The sequence below is a fragment of the Apus apus genome, chromosome 6 (assembly GCF_020740795.1).
Source record: "Apus apus isolate bApuApu2 chromosome 6, bApuApu2.pri.cur, whole genome shotgun sequence".
Lineage (NCBI taxonomy): Eukaryota > Metazoa > Chordata > Aves > Apodiformes > Apodidae > Apus > Apus apus.
Window position 1 is genome coordinate 28,432,132 of NC_067287.1, and position 19,552 is coordinate 28,451,683.

A 19,552-nucleotide genomic window follows, 5' to 3' on the forward strand; every position below is an offset into this window, starting at 1 on the left:
GGCAGCTGTTATTTTTGCCTGACAGTCGTGTTAGGCTGGGAAATGTGGAGGTTTCTCTACTATTAGCCCAGCATACATAAATACAAAAAAGAGGTAAAAGGGGCTTTTAACCTTTAAGGATAATACTGATATGTAAGGTATCAAGTATGTTTTCAAAATTTAAATCTGTTGAGTTTGTACATAGATATACTTTGGTTATACTAAGTCAATAGGGACTTAATGGAACCTTACCAGAAAAGGTTTCGTATATGGTGGTAATTACTGAGCATTCTTAGTTAAAACTCCCAATTGTTCTAATCACTGTTAAAAACCTGTCTTTTCAGGGAAGGCAGACATGTAGCTGTGAAAATAGTAAAAAATGTTGATAGGTACTCTGAAGCTGCACGTGCAGAAGTGCAAGTACTGGAACATCTCAAAGCATCAGATCCCAGCAGTACATAGTAAGTATTATAGAGCCAACTGTACTTTGTTTTGGCTTTAAGACTTCTGTGACATGACTTTCTGTAACATGACATATGTATCTGAGTGCTACACAACTGCCTGCTGCAATTAATGTATTTTCCTGCTTTTGCAGTCGCTGTGTTCAGATGTTAGAATGGTTTGAGTACCATGGACACGTCTGCATTGTTTTTGAGCTACTGGGGCTCAGCACCTATGACTTTATTAAAGAGAATGGTTTTCTGCCCTTTCGGCTGGACCACATTAGGCAGATGGCATATCAGATCTGCAAATCTGTGAACTGTAAGTATGGTGGGGTTTTTTTCATTTATTTGTTTTGTTTTGTTTTTTTAGTATTTGCTAACTATAGTTGTTATCTTGCAGTTTTGCATTCAAACAAGTTAACACATACAGATCTGAAACCAGAAAATATTTTATTTGTGAAGTCTGACTATGTAGAAGAGTATAACCCCAAATTGGTAAGGTGCTATCCTCTTCCCCACCTCCCCCTCAGCCATGCTCTGGGTTTATTTGGTCACTTGTATCCTGTTATTTCATTTCAGAAATGTGATGAACGCAGACTAAAAAATCCTGATATCAAAGTTGTGGACTTTGGGAGTGCAACATATGACGATGAGTATCACAGCACTTTGGTGTCTACAAGACATTACAGAGCTCCTGAAGTTATCTTAGGTCAGTATAATTCTGTTAGGCTGATCCTTCTCTTAAGATTTTTTCTGTAAGCTATTGAAGGGTGCTGCAGAAGTGTGGCATATCTTGCTTGAGTTGGTAACTGTTTGCAGCCTGGTATAAACATGAACCTTCTGAATCTTTTCACAGCACTGGGATGGTCACAACCCTGTGATGTTTGGAGCATTGGCTGCATTCTCATAGAATACTACCTTGGTTTCACAGTATTTCCGGTAGGTAACTACAAACCACACAATGCTACAGCATGTATAATCATCCCCACCTTCCTCAAAACATGCTACAGAGCAGGGGGAACTAAGGAGAATGGTCTGTGCAAGAAATGAAGCTGCATTTCTCTGTAAAGCCAAGTTGAAGATAATAGAAGATACAGGCACAAAAGAACTGTCTCATGTCTTTCAGTAAACATTTTGGTAGCAGCTTGATAGGAAGGCTGATCCTGTTAACCTCTGAAATTTGTAAGATGCACTAATACCAGATGTAGCTTTATCTAGTAGCATGTACTACTCAAATACCTGTATTCTGTCATCTCGACAGTATTGCTGGCTTGAAACTTATGAACAAAGAAAAAAATAATAAAGGCTAAGGGAAAAAACCTCCAGTAGATTCTAACATTTCAATAAACAGATGAGTAAAGCCTCTCCTTTTTCCTTAATCTGAAATTGATGTGGGCTACAGTAAAAAAATGAAGTAAGGTTAATGGTTTTTGATAACTTCCTCTAACAATGAGCAATCACACCTATCTTGATTTCCCTCCAGACCCATGACAGCAAAGAACACCTGGCTATGATGGAGCGAATACTGGGGCCATTGCCAAGTCATATGATTAAGAAAACCAGGTAATTATATTTTTCTGTAGTTTCATTTAAAAACTTTCATATTTGATTTAATAGCCATTTTAGAAATTAAGTTAAATAAACATGGATTCGTCCTTTTGCTCTATTAAATAAGCTGGCCACTTGTGGAATGTTCCCGAGTTGTGAACAAACATGCTGATAAACTTCTAGTGAAGAGACAACACAGAATCTTTGAGTAATGAACTGTGGTCTGTTTGTTTAAGGAAACGCAAATATTTCCGTCATGACCGGCTGGATTGGGATGAACACAGTTCTGCTGGCAGATATGTGTCAAGGCGCTGTAAGCCACTGAAGGTAAGATGACAGAGGGAAAATGTTTTTTGGGAGAGGAGCTTTAAGTGCAATTAGAAGATTAAAAAAAAAACAAGTTTTGTTGTTTTCTTCATGGAGGCATTCATGACCTGTCATGACTCTGACCATGAGAGCCTCTTTGACCTCATTGAAAAGATGTTGGAGTATGACCCAGCCAAGCGCATTACTCTGGAAGAAGCACTGAAGCATCCTTTTTTCTTCCCACTGGAAAAGGAAAAAAGGGTGCTGCCTCCTGTAGCTGAGCAGGCTGATACAGATGTCAGTCCACCAAAGAAATGTAAAAAATGCTAAAATATTTATTGTATACAGTTATTTTTTAAGTGCTGTATTTTATATTATGATTTTTTTGGATACTAAAGTTAAATGAGCTGCTGGCATAAAACTTATCTAAGAAAAAGATACTGATTACCTTGGTTGTGTTTCCTCAATGAATAAAAATCTCAGTACAGCTCACTTTAAACACATGGAAGACAGAACCCACTGCTCTCTAAAATAAGCCTCCCAACAGCAAGGAAGTACTATTTTAATTATATTTGATTCAACTGCCACTGGAATAGCAAAAGACTTAAGATTAATTTTTACCCCTCAGTGTGACTGATGGTTCCTTTCTGCATAAGAGAACAGAGACAGCTTTTGCCAGTAAGTGCAAGAATGGCCTTTATTTGTTTAAAAAAAAAAAAAGTTACAAAGAAAGATTACTGTAGTATTGAAAAGATTGCATTATGATAATCTATTTATTTTTTTTAATTAATTAAGTGTACTCTGGTTACCAGTATTTCAGTTAATGCTCATTGTTAGCTTACAACAGTCCAGACCACTCTTCCACCAAATCTTTCTTGAATTATGAGCTGTCCTTCAAATTTCAATTAAGAATTCAAGGTTTTGGGGAGCAGATAAACTTTGGTTTAACCTGCCATGTGCCAGCATAAAATAATCTCTAAACTTCAGTGTGAGAGGATAGTTATGTCTGCCTTACCTTCTGTCAGTCACAAGTACTGAGCAGCATATGCCAGCAGCCTCCTGCCCTGCTGCCAGGAATGTACACAGCTGCTGGGCAGCTGGATATGAACCATTCTCTCTTCCAGGAGACTCCCAAAACTGGTGCCCAGCTGCCTGGCAGCCCCTGGCTGTGACAGCCAGCAGGTGCAGAGATGTCATTCTTAACACTCTCACCATGGTCACTCTTCACGAGAATGGTCTCTCTACAGCAGGATGCTGAGCTCACAGAAGCAGGGCAGCCATCTCACCCAGTACTTGGAATAAAGGATTGCTTTATGCTGGAAGTACAGTAATGAGATGAAGGAGTCCTTGGGGAGATGGACAACCACCTGTGAATGGGGATATTTAGAGCAAGCGGTACGGATTGAAGTGACACCAAGTTACCAAACAAGCCACAGCCTCTTCACTTTATAGGCTTTTTACAGTTTAATTTGCAAACAGAACTGCCATAAATGTCATTCACCGTATCATGTCTACTCAACTAGAGATAGAAAACTCAAAGGGTAAAATGGATTTCATTGTGGAAGGCCTTAAATTACATTATTACAGTAGAAAATACAGGAGGTAGAATATAACTGAAAGGACAAATGCAGGTTAAGAGTAAAATCTATAACAGCTCCTGTAAGCTACTTAAAATGTGTTTTTAAAAACTAAACCCAGTATTTCAGTAACTATAGAAAACAATTAAAAGAAATTGCCATGAGAGCCCTTATATCATGCTTGATACAGGGAGGTAGGATGCAAGAATCAGGACACACAAGACATGACACTCATCTACAGCTCCTGTTTGCTTTACTGAGGACAGAGGTTCACAGGTCAGTCACCCTCTTCGGCTTCAGACTCCGACTCTGAAACAGAGAGACATCCTTAACAGGCTGCCAGCAGTCACTCTCCCACAGCCCCCACCTTGCATCCCATGTAGTAGCTGCTATTAGATACACCTGGATTGCACTAGCAAGCTTTTCTAGCCAGCACCATGGGGCACTCCTAGTCTCAGAGGGGCAATTAACACCTCCCCCCCACAACCAAGCATTATTGCACTGAGGTTCCCAAAATGAACAAGCTCAACTCTTGAGCTAAGCTGCTGGTTACCTTCTTCAGCATTCTTGAGCCATTCAACAAACTTTTTCATTTGCTCCAGAAAAACACTCTTTCCTTTTGCAAGATGTGCATCTTTATACCACTTCAGGATGGGTTCCTCACTCAGAACTTCAGCTGTAAGGTGTGCAAGAACAGTATTAACACAACAAACCACTGACTACCAGCTAAGAACCTGAATGGCAGCCTTTGCTTCCTCCCCTGGAAGTGTCACAATCCATACTCCTTTCCTGGGCATGGCTGGATACACATGCACTAGAAGTGCCTCCTATTTTAGAATTCTGAGCACTGTGCATTTCAGATTGGCTGCAGTGGATTTCCTGAGCCTGGAATGTTTCACAGCTATTTGAGATGACACACTCTTAAGGAAAACCAGTCAACGGCTAAGAACAATAAACCCTTTTAAAGACCTTAGAGCCTAAAGTACACCACAGGAAGTGGTGTACTTGGGTTTTGGTTTTAAGTTGGTGTTTTTTTTAATTTTACAGATACAATATAGTTTTCAGTTTAACAAGACATTTCCTTACATTCCTGTGGTGTTTCCACTGGTGCACAGCATGGTTTTCAGCATCACCTTTTAACAACTGTTTAGAGAACCTACAGAACCCTAGAATACCTTGGTGGTTTCTATGTCTGGCTGCTCACAGTCAATGTTTACAGAGAACCAAGAGGAATACACTTCCATGTATCTTTACCTCACTTAAAGGGGTCAAATAGCCTTAAATCTAAATTTAGCTACTACAACTCTTAAAATCTAACAGGCAGTATCCTCAGCTAGAGGAGTATTTCCCCACCTGCCAAGGTCAGCCACATCCACCTTTTCATTTTACTGCTCCATCTTTGCAAATAGAAGGTAGAAAGTTCTTCAGCTCATGAAGTGCAATGTAGCACTGTGCTTCCCTACAGGTCTTGCCAGAACTGAACAACTTAAAAAAAACCCAACAATCCCTTATCTTCTTCTCCTGCCACCCTGCTCCCCACCTCCAAACTACAACCTCACAGAAGTTACCTTTATAGAAGAGCACCACTATTTTCTGGAAGGCTTTCATGAAGTGAATGTTATCATAACAATACTCCTGAATCTTCAACAGAAGAGTCAGCTCTGACTGACCTTGGGTAGTAAAGGCAGCAAGTAGAGGACTGTATTGCTGTAACAGGAATGAAAAATTGGCACACACAGAGCATGTCACATTTATTGCCTGACTAGACTGTTTCATGCAGTTTCCATCAGCCACTGCTTAGAAATCTGCAACCCCTGCCCCATCCCACAGTGCTTCTGCCGAAGTCTCATTGCTTTCACATCAGTAACCTGGACTATAATACAAGTTACAGGGGGGAAAATTTCCCTTCTAATACTGTCTCTGTATTAAGAGGGTTTGTAGGTTTTAATTTGGTCAAAAAGGAGCTGGAGACTGAGGAAAGCACAAACCCTACCCAACGGGTTCAAGAGTCCATACTTAATTTACAATACCTTCAAGTGCTTAATGGCTTGCTCTGCTACCAGCTCCTCCTTTTTGTTCCATTCCACTGTACTCATTACACTTGACCAGATGATGGTTACCACAGTCTGTTCTGAGATGTTGTTTTTCTTCATCTCCTCCTTCACATACAAGATTATCTGCCAATTAGAATATAAAGTCAGCACACAGGCCACATAGCTGAACTAAAACTTCAGTTCTAAAGGCAGCCTAGAAGCCTTAAGAGCCACAAACAACCCTCTTAATCATACAGCAGGATTCAGGACATAAGACTACTGGTCTTATTTTAATTCTTAATGAGAGCTAGGTGTTTGAGTTCAGTATATAATTAGGCATATATCTTCAGATTAGCATTAGATGCTATTGTATTTCAGATAATTTGAGCGAAGTTGCTACGAAGTAAAACCCAACACTCAACACCTACACCTTGTCTACAGACATACACTTACATCCTTGAATGGATCTCCCCGTGACATCTGTTCCTGAAGTTCTTTCTGCAGCTCCTTCCGAGCTCCTATAGTTTGCTGGTTCCGAACATACTCAGAAAGTTCTTTTAGTCCTGCTTCAGTGAAGTACTTGGAGAAATGTTCAACACTTTGTTTGTTAGCTGGGAAGAGTTCCTGAAAATGAAGTTTACAACAACTCTTTCACAAAAGAAATGCATGTTGAGTATTTTCACAGTACATGCTATTTACTAAGCTGGCTTAAGCAGTAAATCAGTAATTTCAGCAGTACTCACCATCAGCCTGTTATCCATGTTTACTTTACGAAGACTGACAGCCACTGCATTAATATCTTTCTCATTTATCCATGATTTGAACAGCTTCACTGCAAAAGCTGCAGAAACACCTGTGCACCAGGAATAGCAATAATATTGTTAAAGTTCAAAACAAAGAGAATCAGAAGGCCTGAGTATAGGACATCTAGTTCACCAGATGCCTGCTCAAAGCAGCAGCAGCTGTGCTCCAAGGCAGCCCTAGCACTGGCTGCAGCATCTCTGCCTGAGGATACTGCAGCCTCCACCATGTTGGACTTCTCTCACCACTCAGCATCATGAAGGCTTCCCCATACTAAACTCAACTCTCCTTGCTGCAATTTAGTAAGGAGCCTAAAGACATGACACACCTTCTGCATTCTGAAAGGTCCATGTGCAAAACACAAAATATGTCCTTGCTGGGCAACACTAGTGACAGCAGCCCCCAGTGCCATGCAGGGAAGTCTGACAAACAAGCTTTCTGAAAAGACTGTTTTTCTCAAATCATAGCAAGACCTTTCACGTTGTGAGACAGCACTTTTATCTTTCTAATCCTGTGGTCAGTCTATCACCAGATGAAACTAGTAAGCTGCAGGAGGGTACTGTCATCACCATTTCCACCTACTTGTCACCATCCTTCCCTGAAGAAGACCTGGGCAACACTTACCTTCTTTAACCAAGTTCTCATTGTAAAGGCTGTTGAGAATCGATGCATTAAGTGTCCCGTTGGCTAGCAGAATCCCCGTCAACATAGCCAGTTTGTTCCGCTCAGACTCTGAGAACCCTTTCAGAAACAGCAGCAACTGCAAGAGGAATTAAGAAGTAAGAAGAGCTGCCATAAAACTACATCTCTCCCTACAGTTTGGCTACTGCCTCCATGATAGACACTTGTTTCAATCAAGCTACTCAACTGGCAGATGCACTAGTTCACTGGTAGTCTTCTCCACTAGGCATACAAGCTAACTGTTCTGGTAATGACTTAAGTGTTCTATTTTAATAATCCATTGTATGATAAAACTCTTCTGTACTAGCAGAATTTGAAGGTTTATTTGTCAGCTGATAAGGACTTACTCCATACCTTTTTTACTTCATCTTCAAAGCCTTTCTCCAGGTACTTGTAACGCCTGATTAACTTGTTAAAAACCTAAAAAGAGAAAGTGTAATATTATTTTTGCTCTGAACTAATTAGCATTTAAAAAATCAAGTTCAGTAAAGTTGGTCTGAACTCCTTTAAAGCATTTTTAGCTTAAGAAGCTGCTAGTCTACCTCTACAGTATGCTTCTTAAAGCCACGCATTATTTTTACCTTAACTTTCAACACCATAAACATTTCATTTTTGACCACTTAAAGAGTTTAAGTACAATTGTACTCATTTCAGAACTAACCTGAGCAAATGCTTGCATGGTTTCTAGGTCTTCCTGTGCTGCAAATACACAGACGTTTGTGCGTGTCATGTCATCTGCCAGGGTACCACCTGGGGCTAAAGAAAGGTGTCAGCATTAGTGGTATTACTCCCCGGAGTACTGAGTAATGTCTACAGTAAGAATTTCAAGTAATATGCAACCTGTTGTCCTTTCATGATAAACTGAATGACTGGATCACTAAAGACATTCCTACAATTCCATGTGCTCTACTACTAAAGTGGAACTTTAAACATTTACATAATCTGACTCCCTACTCTAACAGGCAGTGTATCTCCTTAATATATGGAGAAGTTAACATGACCATATGAGCTCCTCTTTCCTTAAAGAAGTCATAAAACTGCTTAATCCTAGCAAGTGTCTTTTTAGTGTCTGTTGCAATAGTGCTGCTTTGTTAAGTGTCTTTTAAATAACAGACTAAGTCACTAAGTCAACAGACTAAGTCAACAGGCAATAAAACATGTAGAAATGCATTTTCAAAATTCAGAGTCCCAGAGATGCAAGCCTGAAACTTCAGTCTTAAAAGGCACTTCAGCTTTTTAGCTGCTAATTTGATGATGCTTCTCCACTATTCTTCTTCGGTTTAATGCAGGCATTTCACAGAATCACAGAATTAACTTGATTGCAAAGACATTCAGGATTATTGAATCCAACCGTTAACCTAACCCTGACAAGTCCTTAACTAAACCATATCCCTAAGTACTATGTCTATATGAGTCTTAAATACCTCCAGGGATGGTCACCACCACTGCCCTGGGCAGCCTGTTCCAATGCCCAATAACATTTTTGATGAAGAAATTCTTAACATCCATTTCCCTGGTATCCAGGCAGCTACACCAACTAGGGTGAATTTAAGTCACCAACTCCAATGCCATAATACCTCATCACCAATTTCTATGGCATCCATATAAGGGAGATCTTTTGTTATGTATTAGTCAGAAACATGACTTAAAGATGGAGATAAGCATTCATGGTAAGAATATTCAAAGGTGGAAAGGCAACAAGATGCCAGTTTTTATTTTGGCCTTGTCTGACTAAAGATCAAAGCTAGTCTACTCAGCTAGCTGTCACAGAGAGGGAGCTGAGTAAAGAACCCCTATATCACCATTAACGCAGCCTCTTCCCCTTCCCCCTCAGTCTCATTGCTAGGAGAACACTTCACAAGACAGGATGCACTCCTTAAGACTCTTGAGTGTAAAACCACAGACCATAACACTTTCTACATTAACAGTTTCAAGCAGCAATGCTCCACGTGACAGGCAAGTTGACTTACTTTCTTACTACCTGCTCTCATAACATCAGCAAAAGAGCCTCTTGCTAAAAGGAACATCACAGTTAATTTCAAACTATGTAACATTTTTACTATGCAGCTTCGAGAGAAGAAGGCACATTTAATCAAGTTAAACCATTTTGAAAGCCTTGCTTTTCAGCATTTGTTTAAGCAACTCACCTGTTATTTCTACAGGACCAGTGTGAAGCCTACCTGAACATAAAAGAGACACAGCCTCCAAAACCTGCCACCCCCACTGCAGAACTACCACCCAGCCTGACTCTGGCCCACAGCCAGGGATTTCCTCTCCTTCCCCTTGCATTTAGGTAATTTGAATTCAATTTTTCTTACATTATAGGAAATCCTCTGCAACTGCCAAATTTCTCATGTAAATCCTCCCCCTCAACTACTGCATAAATGCTGAAATCTGAGACAGAACATTTCTAGGTGGACAACAAAAGGGTCCTTTTTTCAGCCTGTATTTTACAGAGGTGCCTGCCATCTAAACCCATTCCCACCAAATAGTACTCAGTCAACCAGGAAATGTAAAGTCTAAATCTAGAAGTACCACTTTTTTTTAACTACTCATCAATCTCATTTAGCTTCATCTACTTCTTATCTGATCAATGAGCATCTCTCATGCTTTTTGCTCTCTTCACACACAGGCTGCACTTGAGTTCACAAGATACTTTGTCATAACATTTCACTCCTTCAGTTGACAAAATTGTCAGAGTTGGAAGGGACCTCTAGAGATCATCTAGTCCAACTCCCCCACTAAAGCAGGATCCCCTAGAGCACATTACACAGGACTGCATCCAGGTGGGTCTTGAGTATCTCCAGAGATGGAGACTCCACAACCTCACTGGGCAGCCTGTTCCAGTGCTCCATCACCCTCACAGTAAAGAAGTTTTTTCTTGCATTTAAATGGAGCTTCCTATGTTCCAGCTTGTGCCCATTGCCCTTGTTCTGTCACTGGGAACTACTGAAAAAGAGTCTGGCTCCATCCTCCCTGCAACCCACCCTATATATGTTTTTAGGCATTAATAAGGTCCCCCCTCAGCCTTCTCCAGGCTAAAGAGTTCCAGCTCTCTCAGCCTTTCCTCATAAGAGAGATGCTCCAATCCCCCAGTCATCTTTGTCACCCTTCACTGGACTCTCTCTAGTAGTTCCCTGTCTCTCTTGAACTGGGGAGCCCAGAGCTGGACACAGTATTCCAGATGTGGCCTCACCAGGGCAGAGTAGAGGAGGAGAATGGATGCAACCCATCAGGGCCCATGGAATTATGGATGTCCAGTTTGGCTAAGTGGCCTCTAACCTGGTCCTCCTCTACTGAGGGAAAGACTTCCTCTCTCCAGACCTTATCTCTTTTCTCCAGGGTCCGGGATTCAAGATGGTCTTCAGTCATCAATGAAGACTGAAGCAAAGAAGGAATTCAACAACTCTGCCTTCTCTGTGTCTTCTGCCACGAGAGGTACCCATAAGCAGGCTTATATTTTCCCTAATCTTCCTTTTTTTTAATTGATGTACTGAAGAAACCCTTCTTGTTGTCCTTGATACCCCTTGCCAGATTTAATTCCAGGTGGGCCTTAGCTTTCCTCGTTGCATCCCTGCATTCTCTGACTACAGTCCTGTATTCCTCCCAAGTGGCCAGTCCTGTTTCCCACATCCTGTAAATTTCCTTCTTCCATTTAATTTTTTCCAGAAGACCCGTATTCATCCATTAAGTCTCCTACCTCCTCCACTTCATTTCTTTCTCATAGGGATGCACTGGTCTTGAGCTTGGAGGAAGTAGTGTTTGAAAGTTGCCCAGCTACCATGGACATCCATACCTTCCAGGGCCCTAATCCATGGTATTCCATCGAGTAGATCTTTGAAGAGCCTGTGTTTTTTGCTGACTTGACCACCCTCTCATTTCTCACTCCCTGAAACCTGCTAGAGCCCATGGCCTCACTATTGCTAACAACAAATGATCAGTAATAGCATTTCCAAGCCTAAGCACATCATATTCTTCTGTAAACAATATTACTTTCCAAAATAACAGGGTCAGGTTACACAAAGCACAGGACTGGGTAAAAATCTGTCCAGGCAACTCTGTTGGCATTGCAACCACTGACCACACACCTGCAACAACCATTCATCCATCTCACACCAGCAGAAGGGAACTTGACTACAGAGTCAAGATCCACTCCTAGAAAAAAAAGCAAGCCAGTATCTTTTCCTTTTAAGCCAAGTTTCTACAGTCTACACTTTGAAGAACGGAAACTGACTCAAACAAAAGTACTGTGGGGTATACAGAGTATTTCTAAGTAACCTGATTGCTGTTAGTCACTAAGATGGTCAGAGAGTTTACCACAGATAAACTCTGTTCTTCACACACACACAACTCTTTCACAGAGTTCTTACACTGAAAAAAAATTGAGCTTTTGCAGAGTCAAGTGAACCAAGGCTGACAGCAGCCTCATCAAAGGGACTTACCCAGCATTCCACCAGCCACCAGGATGTCAAAAAGCGTTTCTGCATAGCGGCGATAGTCAAGTTTTGCACCAGAAGCATCAAGAAACTTTGCTACTGCCTCCAAGTCAGTGCCAGTTTCGGTTAAACCTTGAATAATACAGTCCTGGAACTGGGTAGGGTCAAACCTCTCTTTTTCATCTGTAAAGACAAAGTGTTTAAATGAAGTTGTCACACACAGCTGTTTGGTTTTTAAAGTTTGTAATTTAAATCTTACTAAAAAACAACCCATAACAAAACCTGCACTGGCAAGCCTGTTAAACAGAACTGAGATCCTTCCAGCCTTCCAAGACAACTGCTGTTAACTAGCACAGACAATGACTTAACAGCATAGCCTAAAAAGAATTTAAATGGCCAACAGAGCAACAGTAAGTTTTGCTGCTTTAGCTCCCCTATAAGTCAAGGCTGGGAGAATGACTATCAAAAGCTAAAACATTTCTTAGATACCTCTGGCTGAATTCTAGCAGTACTTTCACCAAGAACAGTTGTTTGTGATAATCATTAGCTGGCTCTAATAAAGCTTATCTGACTTCTCAGTATGATTCTAACACGCCTGTTCACATGTTAGACCACTCTTTCCTTCCAAAAAGAGGCTCAGCTACATACCAGAAGGCAATTCTTAATACTGAGTCCCTACAATTTTGTACATTTGACTTGTGTTCCATTTCAGTCCTCTGGGACTACTGCTATTTTGGACAAAATATTCTGACTGAAAATCTGTGAACCATTATCACATTAGAGCCAACTGACAGAACCTGCTTTCTGGCTATGAAGACCATCTCCTACGCTTAATATGGAATCTGAAGCAATTGCTTTTCTTCAGGTGCCTGGGGGAAACACAGGAATCCGAGCTAACTTCTTAGTCTTAAAAAACCCCAAAATAATGGACTATAATTACCATTGCCAAGATCTACTTAGCATCCTCTGTTGTTAAAGCAGAACACATGCTTCTTCACATTTAAGGTGCATGAATTGATCATAGCCTTGTTTTTACTATGGGTAGGGTTTAGTTAATATGCAACAAATTCACCCATATAACTAATGGAAAACTTTAAATAGAAGTGTCCAGCTTTACTCATCTCAATTTGTCCTTAAATTATGCAAACCATAAGGGGCAAAAACTTCCAGAAAAGCTACAAATCTTACTTTGAGTACTGTCTGTAAAAGCTTAGCCAGTTTTGTTAATGTCTTGTAGCAACCTTTCCATAAGGGGCATATTACTGTCCTTACATTTAATGCAAGTATCAACATGTTGGTGACAGCTGGAAGTCCGGAAATACTGGATAGTTTATTTTCCATGACAGTTCCATGAAACTCATTGTAACTGCTGTTACTTGGAAGCCAAATTATGGTTAAATGCTTAAAAAGAGACAAAACTCCAGAATGCTTGCATTCATCTGCCAGACTAAATCCAACTCTCTCACTTCAACTGTTTCTCTAGGTACTTTAAAATAGGTTCTGTAAGTCAATATTTACTTAAGTACAACTTAGTTACTATTTCAGTATATAGAACATCCTCCCTTAGTATTGCTAGTGTAAGCTGGAACACTGCTAGCGTATAATACAACAGTATTAAACAGAAAATGTAAAAGCTATCCCCACTTCCTCTTTAAGAAAACACCTGTAAAATACCAAATTACTCATCACACCTCTTCAGTCACCAGCTCTTCTAGGAGTAACTTTGTACATACAGAGATAAACACTTGCACAACCCACACTTCAGGGTTTTTTTATTCATTTGGGGAGATGGTGATGTAAAAGGTTTTTTCTAATTTGTTGTGGTTTTTGTTTTTAATTTAAATCAGGTATCCTTATAGCATTAAGGGGACAATACAGCTTTTGTCCAGCAGGTAATGCCGAGTTCCTACAAGGATAGATGTTCTTTTTATGTATGTATTAACCTGCCACAAGCCTGTGCTGGAGCTCCTCTGTATCTCAGGGGTACTAGATACTTCTGCTTTCAGGTTCAGCTCACTCGGTACAGTTCTAGAATGACCATCTCTTAAGCTAAAATTATAATAGTAAATTCAGCTACAATTCTTACTGCCAAATATTAGTGCAGAGAACATTCTAGCACCCAGTTAGCCTGGGTCAGATTTTGTATTTAGCACGGTCTCCTTGAAAGGACTTAGGAAAAGCGCATAAACCCGTCGCTTTATTTATTGAAAGACACCGACTTTGTACCGGGGGCTCCCTGCAAAAGGCCACGCAGACGGCACCGACAGCGGGTCCCGGCAGTACGCGTGCTGCAGCCAGCTTACCTCTTTTTCTAGTTTTAAAACGCTGGCCTGATAGCGTCGGCTTCTGCGGCTTTTGATTATTCATAAAAGACACCCTGCAAGGAAACGGAATTGCACCTCAGGGCGCTGGCGGCAGCTCCCCGCCCGCCCTGCGCTGCGGCGCCGCCTGACCCCGCCGCTCCTCCTTCTTTGCTTTCCCCGGCCTCCATTTTCCCCGGCCTCCATTTTCCCGGCGGCACAGGGGCCCTGGCGGGGAGGCGCCGGCCCCCACCCCGGATGCCCCGCACGCCCCGGGCCTCCCCCAGCGGAGCCCTGCACACAGCCCGCTGCGGCAGCGCCCCGAGCCCCGCCGCACAGCGCGGAGGCGGCGGCTTCTTACGGCCGCGCTCCGATGCCCGGGCGGGGGAAGATGGAGAGCGAGTCTTCCCCCCAACCAGTGCGGCGCGGCTCTTTACGGTCGGGCCTCGCAGCAACCAGCAGCGCACGGCATCCCCACCGGCCCCTTTCCTCACCGACTTTAAGGCAGAGAGAAAACGCCCGAGCGGCCCGGAGCGAAGAGGTGCAGGAGCAGCAGGGGGAGGCAGCGGCGGCAGCGAAAGCTCTCCGAGCGGAACCAGCGCGAGAGGGGAGGGCCGCGCTGACGCCCCGCCCGGCACAGACCAACCCGCTCCGCTGGGCGGGACGGCAGCAGAAGGGCCAGGGAAGGGGGCCGAGCTTCCCCGAGGCCGCCGCCTGGTCCCGTCTGCTCTGCTGACCCAGCGGCACCTCCGCCAAGGACGCTCCCCCTTCCCCGCGGGCGGCGATTCCCGATTTCCCCCTCCGTGAAAGTGAGCACGTCCGCCCTCCCTCGTGATTTACAGTCACACGCAGTTAGCCGCCCGGTCCACCCCCCGCGCCGGCGATTCCGCGTGGATGTGTCACTCGGTGGGAGCGCGACGCTTCCTCCCCGGGAGAGCGCCTCGGGATCGCGGAGGGTCCTGCAGGGACTGCGGTGCTGGCGGCCCCGGTGGAGCCCGGAGCAGACACCCCGGGGACGGCTGCTCCCCGGCATAGTTTGCAACCCATGGAATGGGCCAGGGAGCAGAGCTGGTGATCCTGGGATCGATTATGTGACTGATGAATGATCCTGGGATCAATCGATGATTCTGTACTTTACAAATGATCTTGGGATCGATTGATGATCCTGGGATAGATGTATTCCAGGATCAATTATTCTGGGATGTATAATCCTGGGAATGATTGGTGATTCCAGGATTGATTTATGATCTTGTGATTGGTGTTTCTGGGATGGCCTGATGATCCAGGGATCAATCAATTATTCTGAGATTGCTTGATGATTCTGTGGTTAATAGATGATCATAGGATAAATTATTCTGGGCTCGATTTATGATTCTGGAATGGATTAATCTTCCTGCGATCAATAATTCTGGGCCTGATTGATGATCCTGGATATATCTTGATGATTCTACTCTTGATTGGTGATCCTGAGAACGATAGTTCAGTGATCAATTAATGATACTGGAATAGTTTGATGATTCTGGGACTGAGAAGTCTGAGTGTGATTGATGTTCCTGTGATGTATGATTCTGGTTTTGATGCTCCTGGGCTCAATGATTCTAGAATCAACTAATGCTCCTGTGATTAATAATTCAGGCATGCATAGGTTCCTGGGATCGATTGAGATTCCTGGTATCGACGTACTCTGGGCTCGATTGAATTACATGGAATCGATGATTCAGGTATCCATTCATGTTCCTGTGATCAATGATCTCTGGGCTTGATTTGGACTTGTGGGATCGATGATCTCTGGGCTTGACTGAGGTTTCTGGGATCGATGATTCTGGGCTCCATTGATGTTCCTGGGATCTATGATTCTGGGCTCCATCGAGATTCCGGGGATTATGTTATCTGGGATCGATTATTCAGGCATGGATAGAGATTCCTGGGCTCGATGATCTCTGAGCTCGATTGAGGTTCCTGGGATTGATGATTTTAGGGCTCAGCTCAGATTCCTTTCATCGAAGTTCTCTGGGCTCGATTGAAGTTCCTGGGATCGATCTCTGGGCTCGATTGAGGTTCCTAGGATCGATGATTCTGGGCTCGATTGAGGTTCCTGGGATCTATGTTCTCTGAGCTCGATTGAGGTTCCTCAGATCGATGATTCAAGCATCAATTGTGATTCATGAGATCGATGATCACTGGGCTTGATTGAGATTCCTGTGATCGATGTTCTCTGGGCTCCATTGAGGTTCCTGGGACCGACTACTCTGGGCTCGATTGAGGATCCTGGGATCGATTATTCAGGCATTGATTGATATTCCTGGGATCTATGTTCTCTGAGCTCAATTGAGGTTCATGGGACCGACGATTCGGGCATCGATTGATATTCCTGGGATCGATTATTCAGGCATCCATTGAGGTTACTGGAATCGATGATTCAGGCATCGATTGAGATTCCTGAAATCAATGTTCTCTGGGTTCCATCGAGATTCCTGAGATAGATAATTCAGGCATCGATTCAGATTCCTGGGATCAAAGATTCTGGGCTCCATTTATGTTCCTGGGATCGATGATCTCTGGGCTCGATTGAGATTCCTGGGATAGATTACTCAGGCATCGATTAATGTTCCTGAGATTGATGTTCTCTGGGCTCGATTGAGGTTCCTGACATCGATGATTCAAGCATCGATTGAGATTCCTGGGGATCGATGATCTGTGGGCTCGATTAGGAAGTCTGGTGAGAGGAATCTCAATCGAACTCAGATAACATCGATGTCAGGAATCTCAATTGATGCCTGAATCATCGATTCCCTTAACCTCAATCGAGCCCAGAATAATCGATCGAAGGAACCTCAATCGAGCCCAGAGATAATCGATCATAGGAACCTTAATCGCTGCCTGAGTAATAGATCCCAGGAATATCAAACTAACTCAGAGAACATCGATGTCAGGAACCTCAATCGAGGCCATAATCATCGATCCCAGGAATTTCAATCAATGCCTGAATATTCGATCCCAGGAATCTCAATGGAGCCCAGAATAATCCATCAAAGGAATCTCAATCGAGTTCAGAGATCATTGATCCCAGGAACATTAATCGATGCCTGAGTAATCGATCCCTGGAATCTCAGTTGAGCCTGCAGATCATCGATCAAAGGTATCTGAGTGGAGCCCAGAATCTTCCCAGGAATCTCAATCGAGCCCAGAGATCATCGATCCCAGGAACATAAATGGAGCCCAGAATCTTTGATCCCAGGAATCTGAATCGATGCCTGAATTATCTATCTCAGGAATCTCGATGGAACCCAGAGAACATTGATTTCAGGAATCTCAATCGATGCCTGAATCATTGATTCCAGTAACCTCAATGGATGCCTGAATAATCGATCCCAGGAATATCAATCGAGCCCAGAAAACATCAATAAAAGGGATCTCAATAGAGCCCAGAGTCATCGATCCGAGGAACATAAATTGATGCCTGAATCATTGATCCCAGGAACATAAATCATCTACAGAATCTTCTATCCCTAGAATATCAGTCTCTCCCAGAATCATCAGTTCTAAGGTCATGAGTCCATTCCAGAATCATCGATTCCTGTTTCATCAGTGCATCCCAGAATCACTGATTCCTGGATCAGCATCTGATCCTAGAATCATCAGTGTATTCTGGTATCATAAATCAATTCCAGAATAATTAATCCATCCAAGAATCACTGATGGCTTCCAGGGTCATCAATCAATCCTATAATAATCAGTACTAGGCCCATCAATCGATCCCAGGATCATCGATCCCAGGAGACATCCATGGATACTAGGATCCCAGAATTATCGATCCCATGTTTATAAATAATTCCTAGAATCACTGATGAATCCCAGGATCATCTGTGGATCCAAGAATCACTAACCCCAAAGTCCTAAATCCCTGAATCATCAAGGGATCCAAGGATGATAAATCAATCTCAGAATACTCAGATCCCAGGATGATAAATCTATGCCATAATAATCAATCCTAGTAGAATAAATCTATCCCAGTATCATCGATCCCAGGATAATTAATCAATTCCAGAATAACTGATTAAATCTAGGATCATCGATTGATCCCAGGGTCATGCATCAATCACAGAATGATCACTGGCTGCTCCCTCCCCTGCCCCTGCAAGATGCCCATGCGTTTCCTGCCAGAGGCAGCAAGCTCCCCCTAACACAGGCACATGACCCCTGGTATCCCCAGAATGACAGCTGCTCCTGAATGTGCCCCTGCCCGGGCAGAGTTGGGCAGGAAAGGAGCTAGATGGGAAACACACCATTTAAGACAGTACTTTATTGAGTATTCCTGGCACGAAATAGCTGGGGAAATGGTAGCTCCAGGGGCCCAGGAAACAGCCCCAAATGGCCAGGGATGCTCCAGGTGACCGCAGTCCCAAACACAGGGAAATCCCCCTTCCTAGGAGTGCCTTTCTCTTTCCCTTTCTTCCTCTTCCTGCTCCTCCTTCCACTTGCTTTTGCCTTGCAATTCTTTCCACACATGATGGATGCCTCTTCTTTTTTCTCCAGCGGCAGCTGCTGAAAAGGCAAGCAGACACAGCCAGAACCAGGAAGTCCCCAGTCCTTCACCTGGAGAACAGAGGGGCACTGGGTCAGGCCCCAGACAGAAGCTCTCCACAGCACTACTCAACCCCAATACCTACTCTCACACATATCCCCTATCCCCTAACAGACTAACGGGACCCCATCAACATCAAAGAGAGTTTTGCTATTGACTTCAACATTTTAAGATTTCATTCCTAATCCTAGAATTATTTGTTCCACAGAAACATGGCTTTTAAAGGGGAGAATACCAATCAATATATTCTTTCCTGTTCATCAGATTATTTACCAAGAGCTGTAAAGTCTTCTGCCAAGGTAAATTGACTCTGTTTTAGAGGAGCTGTTGTCTTAATGAATCAAGCTTAGAAAAACCAGACTCAGAAACCAGCTTTAGACAAAGCTTATGTCAAGCCATTTTTCTTACTCATTTAGACACAGAGTAACTGGCAGAAAATCTTCTAGCCCAGATCCAATTCTCACTTTTAAATGGATTTGATATTCCAATTTCAGATTTGACAAGCTGTTTCATAGAATTTACTTGATGTATCGGAGGGGATCAGAAACATTATTACTGTATTACATTTATGCCCAGAATGTATGTTCTTTAATAGCATCTTGATTAGCATTCATGTTAGGTGCTGTACAAATATATATACTATAAATATATATAAAGAACTCTCTATTCCAGGAGGCACATTTGACCATTCTTTCATTTCTGCATTTCTTCAACCACTTAAAAACTGAAAGAGCCAGAAAGGCTCAACCAAAAAGAATTTCCAAATTAAGCTACATTCCAGGGTGGTACTTCAAGGAGGCTCAGATACCAACCATCCCAAAATAAGAAACATTTAAAAATATTGACCTACCCTAGCAAAAGAT

At 42.8% G+C, this 19,552-nt stretch overlaps 3 protein-coding genes across 23 annotated transcripts in view; 2 read left to right on the forward strand and 1 right to left on the reverse strand.

The window, feature by feature from the left end:
- LOC127386498 (peptidyl-prolyl cis-trans isomerase-like 3) overlaps window positions 1-18,692 on the forward strand; it is a 33,774-nt gene extending 15,082 nt beyond the window's left edge. For 12 of the 19 annotated variants that reach the window (XM_051623611.1, XM_051623609.1, XM_051623608.1 and 9 more), the window contains 8 exons: window positions 324-440; window positions 575-741; window positions 823-917; window positions 1,002-1,131; window positions 1,279-1,361; window positions 1,906-1,985; window positions 2,207-2,297; window positions 2,394-2,714. In XM_051623611.1, coding sequence (XP_051479571.1) covers window positions 324-440; window positions 575-741; window positions 823-917; window positions 1,002-1,131; window positions 1,279-1,361; window positions 1,906-1,985; window positions 2,207-2,297; window positions 2,394-2,606 — 976 coding nt within the window. In that variant the 3' untranslated portion in view covers window positions 2,607-2,714. Of the gene's footprint in view, window positions 1-323; window positions 441-574; window positions 742-822; window positions 918-1,001; window positions 1,132-1,278; window positions 1,362-1,905; window positions 1,986-2,206; window positions 2,298-2,371; window positions 2,715-2,904; window positions 2,935-9,530; window positions 9,662-10,710; window positions 12,931-18,640 lie in introns of those variants that run through there. The other 7 variants (XR_007889908.1, XR_007889909.1, XR_007889910.1 and 4 more) reach the window with 7 other exon arrangements.
- On the reverse strand, window positions 2,960-14,176 carry BZW1 (basic leucine zipper and W2 domains 1). 2 transcript variants are annotated; one of them, XM_051623665.1, is made up of 11 exons: window positions 14,108-14,176; window positions 11,811-11,987; window positions 8,030-8,124; window positions 7,723-7,788; window positions 7,312-7,447; window positions 6,630-6,739; window positions 6,340-6,510; window positions 5,884-6,030; window positions 5,422-5,560; window positions 4,407-4,529; window positions 2,960-4,162 (listed from the first exon to the last, which is right to left on the reverse strand). In XM_051623665.1, the coding sequence occupies exons 1-11, from the start codon at window positions 14,169-14,171 to the stop codon at window positions 4,131-4,133; spliced, it is 1,260 nt and encodes a 419-aa protein (XP_051479625.1). In that variant the 5' UTR covers window positions 14,172-14,176; the 3' UTR covers window positions 2,960-4,130. The 2 variants fall into 2 exon arrangements, with proteins under 2 accessions (XP_051479625.1, XP_051479627.1); XM_051623667.1 differs by lacking the exon at window positions 14,108-14,176 and having other exon boundaries at window positions 8,119-8,124; window positions 11,811-11,888.
- LOC127386515 (translation initiation factor IF-2-like) lies at window positions 14,176-18,977 on the forward strand. 2 transcript variants are annotated; one of them, XM_051623677.1, is made up of 2 exons: window positions 14,176-14,913; window positions 18,898-18,977. In XM_051623677.1, exon 1 carries the CDS (start codon window positions 14,363-14,365, stop codon window positions 14,909-14,911), a length of 549 nt encoding a protein of 182 aa, XP_051479637.1. In that variant the 5' UTR covers window positions 14,176-14,362; the 3' UTR covers window positions 14,912-14,913; window positions 18,898-18,977. The 2 variants fall into 2 exon arrangements, with proteins under 2 accessions (XP_051479637.1, XP_051479638.1); XM_051623678.1 differs by lacking the exon at window positions 18,898-18,977 and adding an exon at window positions 15,740-15,757.
- The last annotated feature ends 575 nt before the right edge of the window (window positions 18,978-19,552 follow it).

What these genes read in the sequence shown, in the direction of transcription:
- BZW1 (XM_051623665.1), bottom strand. Translation starts at nt 14,171, where the DNA reads ATGAATAATCAAAAGCCGCAGAAGCCGACGCTATCAGGCCAGCGTTTT. An exon ending in TTTTAAAACTAGAAAAAGAG is followed by an intron (nt 11,988 to 14,107) that starts GTAAGCTGGCTG and finishes TTGTCTTTACAG; the next exon opens with ATGAAAAAGAGAGGTTTGAC. An exon ending in ACATGGATAACAGGCTGATG is followed by an intron (nt 6,511 to 6,629) that starts GTGAGTACTGCT and finishes CTTCATTTTCAG; the next exon opens with GAACTCTTCCCAGCTAACAA.
- LOC127386515 (XM_051623677.1), top strand. Translation starts at nt 14,363, where the DNA reads ATGCCCCGCACGCCCCGGGCCTCCCCCAGCGGAGCCCTGCACACAGCC.